Genomic DNA, 12,842 nt, shown 5'->3' on the forward strand with positions numbered 1-12,842 from the left:
ACCCTATCCCCATCCAGTGCTCCTCCACCTCGCGTTCATGGCCCACGGCAGTAGGTGCCCACGGTGGGAGGAAGGGGGATGACAACATCGTCATGAAGCCAGGTAGCCGCATCTACGGAGAGTGGATCTACGTGCGCGGCCACCGAATCAGACGGAGTGATCGCATGAGGTTATGGTGCCTGCCTTCTTCAACCCCTAGTTCATTTGCCGTTGCTTGATGTGTGATAATAAAATGATTTTGATTGGGATAATGGACATCTACTATGTGTGATGGTGAATATTTATGTGCTCCAATAAATATTTATCTGTGCTAATGAATGTTTATGTTTATCTGTGAGGCTGTAAGCTACTGCAGGTTGTAAGCTAAAGTTGTTATGATATGTTTATACCTTCTATTAAGTAATTATTTGATATATCATCTACCAGCCCACTGGAATCATGAGGGGCATGCTACTACATGAAAGCGATGGACTAAAAGAGGTTATGTGCAACATTAATCCCTATTGTTGTTCAGTTAATTCACACTTTTATTTCTCATGTCTAAGTTTGTAGTATAAGGTAAATTATTCCTAGTTGCTGACTAACACAAGATTCTATCTAACTTAGTTAGCAATTTCCTTCTCAGAACTGCCCAAAGTCAAGTTCTCACAGTAGTGGTTTATACAGCAGTAGCAATACAATTAGTTACTTAAAGACTCCATCATATTCTCATATAGCTAGCGGTGAACACTAAGGCTTTTAGGCAGCATTCCTAGTGCCTCAAACCTATCTTTGTTCATGTGAGGAATCTTGTATCTGTTTTCACCACCATCTTTCATCACCTCAATCAAACAACCTTTTAGTGTTAGGAAAACCCTATTCAAAGCGGATGGGTCGTATTCATCAAATTCTTTTTGTACATTCTCAATCAGCTCATCCATATTCCTAGAGGTCGTACTGTAGGCTAATGATTGAAGAGAAGCAAAGAATCCTAGGTCTAGTGCATTCATATCCGAGGAATTGGGAGGTTGGTTGATGATTTGTATGTTCAGACCTGTCTGTGTTACAACAGCAGCAAAGTGTTCATCATACACAAGCACGTGAGAAGGGGCATTATCTTGCTGGATCCAAATGGTCTTTCCTGCATCTTCTCGAGGCCATCGTGCAACAATAGCTGGTAGAACTTTAACAATTATATACAACCTCATAATATCTCGATCTACCTTGATAGACTTGGTGACTAGGGTTCCCCTTCCTCTGTTATGGCTTCTTCTTTTTGCTGGTTCCTATATGAAATGAATTGAAGTTAGGATCACAAATGAGTACCACAAACTAATGTAAGAAAGTGAAACAAGTGTGGTACCTTTCTGATAAACGCCCACACTCCTATCTTTCCATCAAAAGTACAATTACCTTTATCATCATATCTAGGTCTGGCCACTGCCGTCAGGAACATGACTTTGCTAATAGAATTCTTATTTTGCACGGTCCTATACAGTTCCTCCTCTCCTGGGAGCAAATAGTAGTTCCTGTCTTTTTTTGTGGTGTAGTACCACTTCTCGTCTAGGTGGATGATGTTTTCCATTTCAATGAACTTAGGTTCATTTGGCAATGTCCTTTGATCTTACATGAAAATACATCATCGCAGCCTCTCTTTCTTGTTTGCTTCTGTCAATAGAGGCTTTAGTGTGTTAGAGTGGCGTCGTAGTTGCCCTTGCTTGAACCACCTATGTAGAGTGCTCTTCGTTACACCAATGGCTGCAGCTAGAGATCGTATAATAGTCCTCTTGCGTAAGAGAACACTAAGAACCTCAGATAGATCAGCTTGTATTTTTTTGCGGCTACAGTTCTTAGGCTTCCTTGAACTAACATCCACTGGTCTTCCTTGTGCACGACACTCCTTCACTCTCCGCCAAACACGTTGCACTTGATACCTACTAACTTGTAATATTTCAGCAACTCTAGTTGTAGTGTTCCTTTTCAGACCCATATATCATGCATGGCAAGTGGGCTGACTGCACCAGGCCTCCAAAATTTTGAGGCCCCCATGTTCAACAAGTACAACAAGAGTACATGACCTGACCTCCCTCTGGTGGCCTTTGTTCATGCGACTTTTGGCCTGGAGATTCTGTTGTCGGTCCGTCCGATTAGTAAGTCTGGCCTGCCGATTAGAATTCTAATCGCTAGATCGCGTGAGCGTCGAGGAAGTAGGAACCGCGCTTCTCGCCTTCGCCTCAGCGCCGTCGGCCACCGCAATCGCGCCAAGTCGCCGAGTGCTCGAGTCAATTAGAATCAATTATTTTCTATCCATTGTTGATCAAGCTATTGTTTCACTTACAAAGAGGTTCGAACAATACCAGGGGTATGAAAAAACTTTTGGTTTTTTGTTTACTTCAAAGAAATTATGCTCCTTAGATGACAAGAGTCTGTTGTCTTCTTGTGCTCGTCTTGAGGCTGCACTTAAGAGTGGTGACCATTCTGATATTGATGGCAAAGAATTACATGTGGAGTTAAAGTTTCTCCAAGATTTCATTCCAAAGGAAGACATGGGCCCTCTTGATATTCGAAGTTTGTGAAATGGATGGTCTGTTTTCCTAATGCCCTTGTTGCATACAAAGTTTTGTTAACTATTCCTGTAACAGTTGCATCCGCAGAACGAAGCTTTTCCAAATTGAAGTTGCTAAAGACCTACATGCGCAGTACTATGAAACAAGAAAGGCTAAATGGATTGGCGACAATTACGCTTGAAAATGATGTTCTAGAGAAGATTAAGTATGAAGATATAATTGAAGATTTTATTTCGAAGAATACTAGATGAATGATGCTTTTTAATAGAAGCTAAGAAGTTATCAGTAAGATTCGTCATTTAATCATTTTGTACGAATTCTTATGGTATTACATGAGGAAGTCTACGTGCACTTTGGCTATTTGCATTTTATAAATATAGGCCCCACTTTATGTTTTGCACCAGGGCCACAAAAACGTAGGTACGGGCCTGTTCCTTTTTAATCTTCCATGCATACTTCTCTTGAGCAATGCTGCATAATTTTCATGCCTTCCAGTTTCTGTCAAATTCCTGGACGGATATGAAATATTTTTATTTGCATGGTCATGTTCAAAATCTGAGTCTTCTAATTCATCTTCATAAAGGCTACGTCTGCAGTATCAGCATCCACACCATAGTCTTGCATGTACTCGATCATGTCTGCATAAAAAAAGTGATAAGTTCTTCTACCTAATACTGTAGCCCAAAGGTTACTTGTTTGACTCCTTTCTAATGAATGTGCCACATTATAAAATGCTTGATAGTCTTGGTGGACTGATATAATTAAGAGAACATATTACCTTCACTTGGTTGTTGCAGCTCAGAAGGATCAACATTGAGATCTATTCCATGCATAGCAACCTGCTCATCTTCATGAAAGGCTACGTCTGCAGTATCAGCATCCACACCATAGTCTTGCATGTACTCCATCATGTCTACAATGAAAAAAGGTGATCAGTTCTTCAACTTAATACTTACTTGTTGGACCCCTTTCTAATGAATGTGCCACATTATAAAATGATTGGTAGTTTTGGTGGACTCACATTATTAAGAGAACACATTACCTTCATTTGGTTGTTGCAGCTTAGAAGCATCAACATTGAGATCTATTCCATGCATAGCAACCTGCTCATCTTCATGGAGAAGATGGGACTAAGCTTCTTCAAGCCGGTGAACTTCATCTTGCAGGACATGGACTTCATCTGCTTGCTCATCCAGTGGTTCTCCATTTAGATCAGGTAAGCAATGTTCAGCTACTTCATCTGGTATTGTGTTTAGATCAATGACCATGGTTGATGGTGAAGTGGATTGATCAATGGTCATGGTTGATGGTGAAGTGGATTGCAGGCTGGAATGGATGATTTGGAGCACGTGATGTGCTTATATAGTGGGGCAGTGCTACTATGGTGCACGGCGTTTAAATTTTGAATGTCTATGTAATGGCGCCACTTTTCTCTTTGTAATGGTTCTAGACTGGTGTTATTTTTCTCTTCTGGTAAATTCTGGAGTGTAAACGTGGCACACAACTGGCTTACGTTTATTTTGATGCTGGAGTGTAAATGTGGCACACAACTGGCTTTCAAGTTTGTTTTCAAATTATGCAATCATTAATGCTACTTTGAGTCCATCCATAACCGGTAATAATGTCATTTGCTATCCCCTTCTTAAAATGCACTATATTGGTACGGAGGGAGTACATGGACACGCATTGACTTGCTCAGAGTCATTTTTTATACAGTTTCTCCGAGTGCTCCCGTCATCCCTCTCTAATCAGAAAAACTGCGCCAAACTACCACCACACAAGTGTTCCACCTACTCCACGCCGGCAGGCGGGGCCCGAACAGAGAGGCAAACGCATCACGGCAGGAAGAGATGGATCTCCCGGCCGCCGAGCCGAAGCGAGGAGGAAAAAGAAGCGGAGGCAGCAGCGCGATGACGTCGCGGGGAGAGAGACCCGTGAGGTCACCACAGGGGGACGCCTTTTTGACGACTGACACGGCCTCTCTCGCCTGGCGACTGGCGAGCGCGCCAGGCCATCGGTTGTCCGAGGAATAGCCGCGTCGGCGTCGTCGGTCTCTGGCTGTTCTCTGCCGGGCTCCGCTGACAGCTGACAGGCAGGCCGCCCGCGCCGGGAGAAAGTTCCCTGCGCGGCCCCTTCCTTTTCAGATCGAAAGGAGGGGCGTCAGGCACCCGCGGTTCCGGCGAGATTCGAATTCGAGTGCTGCCGGCCTGCCATGGTCCTTGTGGGTTGTGGTGGTATGTGGGCGAGGGTTTTGAGCCTCTACGTATGGCTTCTTGATAATTGATTCGTACGTAGTTGCGAGTGCAAATCCAATTGAATGCTCGCTTTTCTTTGCGCGTTTCGATCCGTCGCCATCACCGAGAATGTGTTGGCCCCCTTGAATCGAACAAAGGTGTGACCTCGTGTCATGTGATCGGTGCCAACGAGAACCTATACCTGGAGTTAGGATTGGATGCTCGGAGCAAGGTCCTATGCAACAATAATTTCGTCACAGCATGATTCTTCTTCCTTGCAAGGAAACAACCCATTTTTTTTTTAAAAAAAAGAAGGAATCGCTGCTTGTGGTGGGTGGGTCACAGCTCACAACGTTTTTGTTTGCCATAGGATTTTACCACGAGTCAAAAAGCAGAATGTGTCTCAATATACACCTTTCGATTGGCTGTCCACTGCGTCAACGCAAGTTCCAATGCGATTTATTGCTACTTCTTAAATTCCCTTAAAAACGCCCATAAAATGTCGGTGTATCCAGTGTGGAAAAATAAAATAGGCGCGGCCAGCGAAGCCAGCCAGCCACGACTCACGCGACCCGAACCCGACCCGTTTTTAACCCCGCCGGCCGGGGAAATGGCCCGTCCCCCTCCAGGCCCTCCTCCCCTCTCCCTCTTCGTCGCCCCGGCCGAGAGGGGGGGCGCAAGCGCGACCCCCAATTCCGCCGCCTCCGGCCGCCATCGCCGCGGCCGGGGACCCCTCGTTGCCTCGGCTCGCCCAATCCGAGCACGGACGCCGCGCGGTCCCTCCCTCCCTGCCCCGTCCTCCCTCCGCCGGACCCTCCACCCGACGCGGCGCGAGCGCGGGGCTCCCTGGTCCGTTGTTGCTCGTGACGGCGCCCGAAGCGCCGCTCCGCTCTCGGGAGTCTAGTGCTGACGGAGATCCGTCGGGGGTCGGGACGAGCTCTTCCCGTGCTGGTAAGTAATTGCTCCGAGTAATTTCTCGTTCGCTCGCATGGATTCCTTTGCTCTTATTTGGAGCAATCGAACCCAGATCCTTCGTTCTCTGCACTCGGTTCCTTGTGGACTTTGTGCTGCATGGTAAACTACGGATTAGAGTTGGGCGCACGATTGGGTTGGTTGCGAGATCGACATTAATTGTGCGTTCATTTTCTACGTAAGTTTTGGGCGAATTAGAGTTCCTAGTGATTCCCCTATCCCCGATTGCCCCAGGTGAAATTCTCCTTGAATTTGGTATTCCCGGATTTTGTTCCTAGCGATTCCCCTGTCCCAGATTGTCAGTTGCAGTTTAATTATAGTTGTAGTCGAGTTTATGTTCAGCTTATTCCTATTCTAGCTGTCTTCAGTAGGAGCTCCGCATTTTTCTTTTCTTTTCTTTTTTTCTTTTTTGGGCACATAACCTTTTGATTTATAGTTGGATTTATATTTAAGCGGCATATATTCAACCGGTCAATTTCTGAACATGGATGACTTTGGCTTATTTATGTTATTGATTGATATTAGGAAGGTTTGTTAACATCTCTTCGAGATCTTCTGGTTTGTTTTTGTAGAATTTCAAATTTCAAGTGAAACTGTATGTACTTGTTCTGTCTGCTGGTAAATATATTTGTAGGGATGCAAAACCCTCTGGTTTGGTACTCTCAGGACATTTCGGTGTGGAATCAGGGAATAGATGAAACGCTCATATCATATTAGATTCTACTGTCTGTCATTGGTCTGCTGACCATACATACCAATACTGTCCTCAGTGACAAACATCTCCATGAGATTGAAGAATGAAATATCTGTCCCATTTGTTAGGCTTAAACCTCCTCCTAATATGTTTTCTTGTTAACGTTATTGGGTTAGTGTTACCTTCCTTAAATCCTTAAGACCATCTCATAGCAAATGCATAAATGTTTTCTGAACACGAAGAGGGAAAAAACATCGACCAAGGATGTTGATAATTTTAATCCATGCATTTTGTGTGATTCGGTGGAGGGCACAATGTTGAGAAATTTATTTATTGTTTTTCTACTGCCTACCATGCTATTAGTTGATCCAGAAGTCTCCATATTCCAGTATACTAGTGACTGTGTCGATCTTAGAAGTAGAATTTGTGGCCGTGGAACATATTTTGATTTTGGTCCTGTGAAGTTTACTTACTTCTGTTTGTACATATTGTATCTTTTGTTTATTTATTAAGCTGCTCTTGCAGGGGAAGCAGATTCGCTAGATAATTCTTATCATGATTGTATTTGTGTTCCGTTACAGGATTTTTGTTAATAATGGGAGAGAATAAATGGATGGGCAAAAGATGGGAGGACATGGACACTGATGTCCTTGTGAAGATATTCAAGGAATTAAATTTGGTTGAGTTGTCACCAGTTTCCCAAGTTTGTCGATTGTGGCGTTTGGCCTGTTCAGATCCACTTATTTGGGGCACTCTTGACTTTGGATTGCTAAAATCCAATTTTATTCAGACAAGAGCATCACCATATATTTGGGTTGATGATAGGTCTGACAAGAGACTTGCAAGGATACTACGGGTGGCTATGGCAGTTAGCTGTGGGAATGTCAACTGCATGATATTCCATTACAATTTGTACATGAAAGATGAGCACCTTCATTTCATCTCGGAAAGGTAACAACTAACAAAACCCTTCAAGTTTCATCAATGCTGTAGTCCCACAGTCCTATATGTGTGTCATACCTCACATGTAACTTATTAATCCTGCAAGGATTTTGAACACAATAGTTGAACTACATCTTATGGCTTTCTGCACAGATGAGTGCTTGTAGCTAGTTAGCGCAGCGGTGATATGAGTTCTGCAGTTAAATCACACATAAATATGAATGTGTTATCCAAAGTAGATATTCTATTTTTCTAACTATTCTTTCATGCATTTATTGTGTTAGCAACTTTGGATAGCTGCTATGTCCCAGCCATTCAAACTAGAAGGGGTCTAGGGAATGCTGTTAGAGACTTAGAATACTCTTAAAGTTGAGAATCGACTCCTCTTTTTTTTTGGGTACATTAATCTTATGATTATATCTCGAGAAAACTCCTGATGTTTGAGTTTTTGTGGTCTCTCACTTTGCGTTGAAGAGGCTAACACTATAATTTTGCCTGATGTCTAGCAGGTCTCCTCACCTAAAACGATTGGTTATGCCAGCATGGAACCGCATCACCAAAGTGGGAATATGCCAAGCTATCCAAAGGTGGCAAGAGCTGGAATCCTTGACAATGCCTACTATCGGACATCCTCCGTATATTATGGAAGAGATAGGCAGAAGCTGCAAGAATTTCACAGAACTTAAGATCATGGGCTCATTTGATCACAATTTTGCCTCTGCGATCTCACAGTTCCTTCCAAAGCTGAAGGTTTTGAGCCTTCGTTGCTCGAAAGTGAACATGGATGCACTGCAATCTTTACTGCACAAGATGGAATATCTTGAGGTTCTGAATATTTCCCACTGCCTGCTGTTGGTCGTTGCGGCAAACGGGCGGAAGCAAGTGGTTCATGAGCTGGATGGCCAAATTCTCGAGAGAGCTTCACGGCTGCGTGAATTCCATTATTGCCAGAGCAGGTCATGCATCACATGCCAACGGATGGTGGTGGATGAAGGCATCATGCGCTGGTACAGATACGAGGATTGGTTTTGGCGTCGAGATGAGGTCAGGTCCCTTGATCTGCAAGATTATGGGAAGCTCTTTGATGCTGGTTGCGAGAGGATGACGTCCGTGGAGTAGATGGCTAGTCCGGGTATAAAATCCGCCTCAGTGTAGAAACCTGTTGATCTGGCATTCGTAAACCATAACATAGCAAGCACCGAGTTGTAACCGTAGATAAATAATGTTGACAGTAATGTCAGTGAATGTGTAGCTTGTGCTGTAAATCCATGAATAGTTCGTCATGTTTGAATGTGGTTGTGATATTCTCAATGGTGACTGCAACAGTAGAGTTTTACCCTATGCTTATGATGTTGCATGGATGCCAGCTGATTGTACATTGGTTTTATGCATGGAAGGCCTTTTGCTAGTTGGAAGCAACGAGTTCCGTGGTGGTTCTTTTACCTAGAAGTTCGGTCCCTTTTGGGCGCCTTGAATTGTCGTTAGAATTTTATTCTAACGGTCATTTTGATCAGAACTGGGGCTGGTTTTACAATTGAACGGCTTGTTCCGACTTTTTTGTTTTTTTGTCCTTTTCGCGAAAAAATCTCACAAATAGGTCCCTGGCGAAACCAATTCCGAAAATGGACCCTCAGCTTGGCGCCAGGATGGCTGGCGTCAGGATGGCTGGCGCCAAGGTATAACGTCTTGGCGCCAGCCGTCCTGGCGCCAAGGTCCCTCCGCCGTGCCTCCGACGTGGCGCCGTGGACGCTGACGTGGCCCGAGGCTTGGCGCCAAGATCCATGGCGCCAAGCCCCCTACCACATATAACACCCCTTCTTCCTGCCCGAGAGTTCCTCCCTCGTTATTCTCTACTCTCTCAGGTTTTTACTCTCCTTACTTTGCCCTAGACTACGAATCGACATTGTAGCTTAGGAAACTTTCATTTGATCCGTGGATCCTGAAGAGCAAGGTATCCTCTCTCCGTCGTACCTTTTTTTCACATCGATTCGTCTTGCATTTTTGAACTTAGGGTTTCATGCAAATGTAGGATGCCGAGGCGTGGAAAAGCTAAGAAACTAAGGTAATCTCAACGCCCGTAGTTATGTTATGTACTCATTGTTGTGGATGAAATGAAAAAACCTTAATTGTAGGTTTATTCTTAAGTGCGTTTGATTCATAGAACCAAATAAACAAAATTGTAGTTATGGCGCAAAGAAGACCGGAAATGCGTTCGATCCATTGCCTCTGCCAAGTGGTGTTCCAGTGCCGATGTGCTTTTGCGGCGATCCTTGCAAGGTAGCCAAGTCCGAAGAACATGCCACGTATAGGCAGAGGTATTGGATGTGTTCCAACTTTGCGTTTGAACCTACACTTCGTCAGCGCCGCATTAACATGTTGGTAAGGAAATGTTGTTGTCTTATAATTATTGTCCATAATTTTTTTGTTTTATAACAATTGCATTTGTTGTAGACCCCTCCACCGCTATGTGATTTTGAGCAGTGGATCGACACTGAGATCGATCCTGAAGACAAGGAGTTTTTGGAGTATATGATGCGCTGGGATGCAGAGAGGAAGGAGGTGTACGAGAAGAGGCTCGTAGAGGAGGCTGCGGAAAAGGAGCACAAGGAAGAGGAGGAAAGGAGGCGGGTTGCTGCGAATAGGGAGGAGAGAGAGAAGAAGCTTGAGCGGGCACGCCGAGCGAAAGCAGCGGTTGAAGAGAATCCCGATGCCTTAAGGAAGAGAAAGTGGCCTCGTTGCACTCAGTAGCCATATTTAGGTTCTAGTTCTATGGTTTATTTACAAACAATATTTTCTACTGTGAGACTTTTATTATGTTGTCATGTAATAATGCACTTTAAGTAAGGACACGCAATTTGTAGACGATATATGTTCATTTTGCGATGTAATGCATTTCGAAGTCGTAGTCTACTGAAATATCCGTAGAAAATAAAAATGGTACTTGTTAGCGAAATTTCAGCAGAATTTCCCCTACTTGTTGATGCAATCCATACAAAATTACGAGATGAATAGTGAATATAAATACAAGCATAGAAGCATAGAAGCATATGACACAAGCATATGACACATTCAGAATAGAATCCACAATAGTTCAGAATGAAAGTCCATATATATACAAATAGTCCATATGATACAAAGTTCGCAATCAGAATCGTCACTGCCTCCTAGTCTTACCCTTACCCTTGTGACCAAGGGCGTCGGTGCCTGGAGTGTAAGGAGAACGTGGACGACGTAATCTAGTGCCCCCTACAACCTGTGTAGGCTGAGTCAAGGGAGCCTCCTGGAGCTGAGACGGGCCAATCTCCTCGGCCCTCTGCTCATCGTCGTCGTCATCGTCGTCGTCGTCGACTTCCTCGGATGCAATTGATTTGGAACCTGAGGGGCCTTGGCTGGACGTACCGACGCCTCCTTCGCGCAGGGATGGAACGTGCACGTCTCGCGTCGTGGCAGTCCTGCAACCACAACGAGCAGCGGCACGGCGAAGCCGATTTGACAATCGCTGCAGTAGTAAAAACAAGTTACACAAATGAAGAATGTAACGTATTAATAAAGTATTAGAAAGAATAATTTGAGACTTACCTCTAGGAAGCTCCCAATCTCGGGGTCCCTAACTCGTGGACGGATATGCTCTATATCTCTAACCGAGCTTTGTAGGGTACGCCCCTGCAACAAATGACTAAGTCACTAAAGCAATAAATGACTAAGTCACTAAATGACTAAATGATTAAGTTAGATGATCACTAAGTCCTTATCTAACTAACTAAATCTGTAAGTAACTTAACATAGAACATAGAAAAGTGAAGCAATTGTCTTACCATCCTATCCAGGATTGGTCCTGCCTCCACCTGCCTTCCCGCACGAGTACTCTGATCGTACACTGTGTCTTCATCGTCGGATGACTGGATATCGGCGTAGTCATCTTGCGTCCACGCTTCCCTCAGCCTGTGCCGCGTCGCACCATGGTACCAGCTCTGGTATTGTCTGTACGCACTGTTTGTGTGCGGCTCGTTGTTCTCGTCCACGTTCTCCTCGAACAGGTCCCATTCCTGAATGTATGCGTGGTGGAACGCGGCCCACTCGGAGACCTTCCTTTTCTTCTTTCGATCCACGCTGCACGTCACGTTACACGTTACTGTTAGCCAAAATTTAGTTAATAGTATTGAAATATATGAAATAGGAAAAGACTTACTTGTGTAACTCTATACTAGTCGAGGTCGCCTGTGGTGGCCAAATCTGCCTCATCCCAAATTGACGTGCGACTCGATGTGGCAGGTGGTACTCGACAGCATAGAAGCAAATAAGAGGGCACACCATCCTATAAATATCATCGTCCGTCGCACACATGAAGCTAAGGGGAAAAGGAAGTGGATCGTCTCCGTCGTAAGGCTGCCAATTTACCTGCAAAATTTGAACCAAAAACGTTAGTTGTTATACTAAAAGATTACAAAACAATTCTAAAAAAAATCACTTACACTATGAGCAGTGAGCGCGTCTATCTCGTTGATGTAATCAAGGTACGCGCGGTCCAACCTCGTATGGCTAACCTTAACCTGATCCCAAATATATGCCCATGTCGGCTGTCGTCTCGGCGGCTCACCTGGGAACCACGGTCGACGCGGCATAATCTCGGGCCGACCAACAGGAAGACGGGACCACATCCATAATTGCAACAGGTAGACACACCCACCAACTGACGGGGAGCCCGTAGTCCGACGGCACGCCTCGCACAGCTGCCGGTATAGAAAGCACAACACAGCTGATCCCCAGCTGTAAAAACCAGCCTGGTGCCAGTCAGTGAGGCAGTGGATCCACATCCAAGACGCTGTGTCACCTGTAGCGTCTGGGAAAAGAACACAGGCAAAGAGGTGTAGTATCCACGCCCTGCAGTAGTGCCCAACTGTCTCAACATCCGCGTCCTGGGGACAGTGGCCGAAGTGTTCCCGCAGCCATGAGATTAGCACTCCAGATGTGCGAGTCCCCTGCTCCTCAACCTCTCGCCTCAGGAAGGCTGCGACTCGTGCTCTCCAACCATCTGAGACGCACGGCCCATTGACTGGCTGGCCCCGAATCGACAGACCCAGCATCTTCTGACAGTCCTGTAAGGTCACTGTCATCTCTCTGAACGGGAGGTGAAAGCTGTGAGTCTCGGGTCGCCACCTACATTTCGCCAGATTATTATTTGATAACATGTAAAGACATAACAAAATGAATATGATTAGTGGTAACAGTACCTGTCAACCAACGCAGTTATAGCCGCTGAATTGAACTTGGGCATCCCACGACGAACCTGATACGAGATGACATCTAGGCCAGCCATCTGTAGCAAAGGAGTGTAGCGGTCGTCGTACTGCAGCACCACAAACCCATCATGAGCTCTAGAACGAAGGAGCGGAAGGACCTGCATGCAAATAAACCGAGTCAGAGATTTCATAGGACACAAGACGTGGACGCTCG

The 12,842-nt window shown here is 45.0% G+C and overlaps 2 protein-coding genes and 1 pseudogene across 3 annotated transcripts; 1 reads left to right on the forward strand and 2 right to left on the reverse strand.

Annotated features, from left to right (window-relative positions):
• Positions 1-566: 566 nt before the first annotated feature.
• Positions 567-3,643, reverse strand: LOC140221099 (uncharacterized; annotated as a pseudogene).
• A 1,956-nt stretch (positions 3,644-5,599) lies between these two features.
• Positions 5,600-8,729, forward strand: LOC117840321 (F-box/LRR-repeat protein At3g48880). Of its 2 annotated transcripts, none has more exons than XM_072290906.1 (3): positions 5,600-5,731; positions 7,028-7,397; positions 7,895-8,729. In XM_072290906.1, the coding sequence occupies exons 2-3, from the start codon at positions 7,042-7,044 to the stop codon at positions 8,505-8,507; spliced, it is 969 nt and encodes a 322-aa protein (XP_072147007.1). In that variant the 5' UTR covers positions 5,600-5,731; positions 7,028-7,041; the 3' UTR covers positions 8,508-8,729. The 2 variants fall into 2 exon arrangements, with proteins under 2 accessions (XP_072147007.1, XP_034576708.1); XM_034720817.2 differs by having other exon boundaries at positions 7,898-8,729.
• A 2,411-nt stretch (positions 8,730-11,140) lies between these two features.
• On the reverse strand, positions 11,141-12,818 carry LOC117835307 (serine/threonine-protein phosphatase 7 long form homolog). Its single transcript, XM_072290424.1, has 4 exons — positions 12,620-12,818; positions 11,861-12,545; positions 11,578-11,786; positions 11,141-11,498 (listed from the first exon to the last, which is right to left on the reverse strand). The coding sequence occupies exons 1-4, from the start codon at positions 12,790-12,792 to the stop codon at positions 11,141-11,143; spliced, it is 1,425 nt and encodes a 474-aa protein (XP_072146525.1). The 5' UTR covers positions 12,793-12,818.
• Between the last annotated feature and the right edge of the window lie 24 nt (positions 12,819-12,842).

The sequence above is a fragment of the Setaria viridis genome, chromosome 9, assembly GCF_005286985.2.
Source record: "Setaria viridis chromosome 9, Setaria_viridis_v4.0, whole genome shotgun sequence".
Classification (NCBI taxonomy): Eukaryota; Viridiplantae; Streptophyta; class Magnoliopsida; order Poales; family Poaceae; genus Setaria; species Setaria viridis.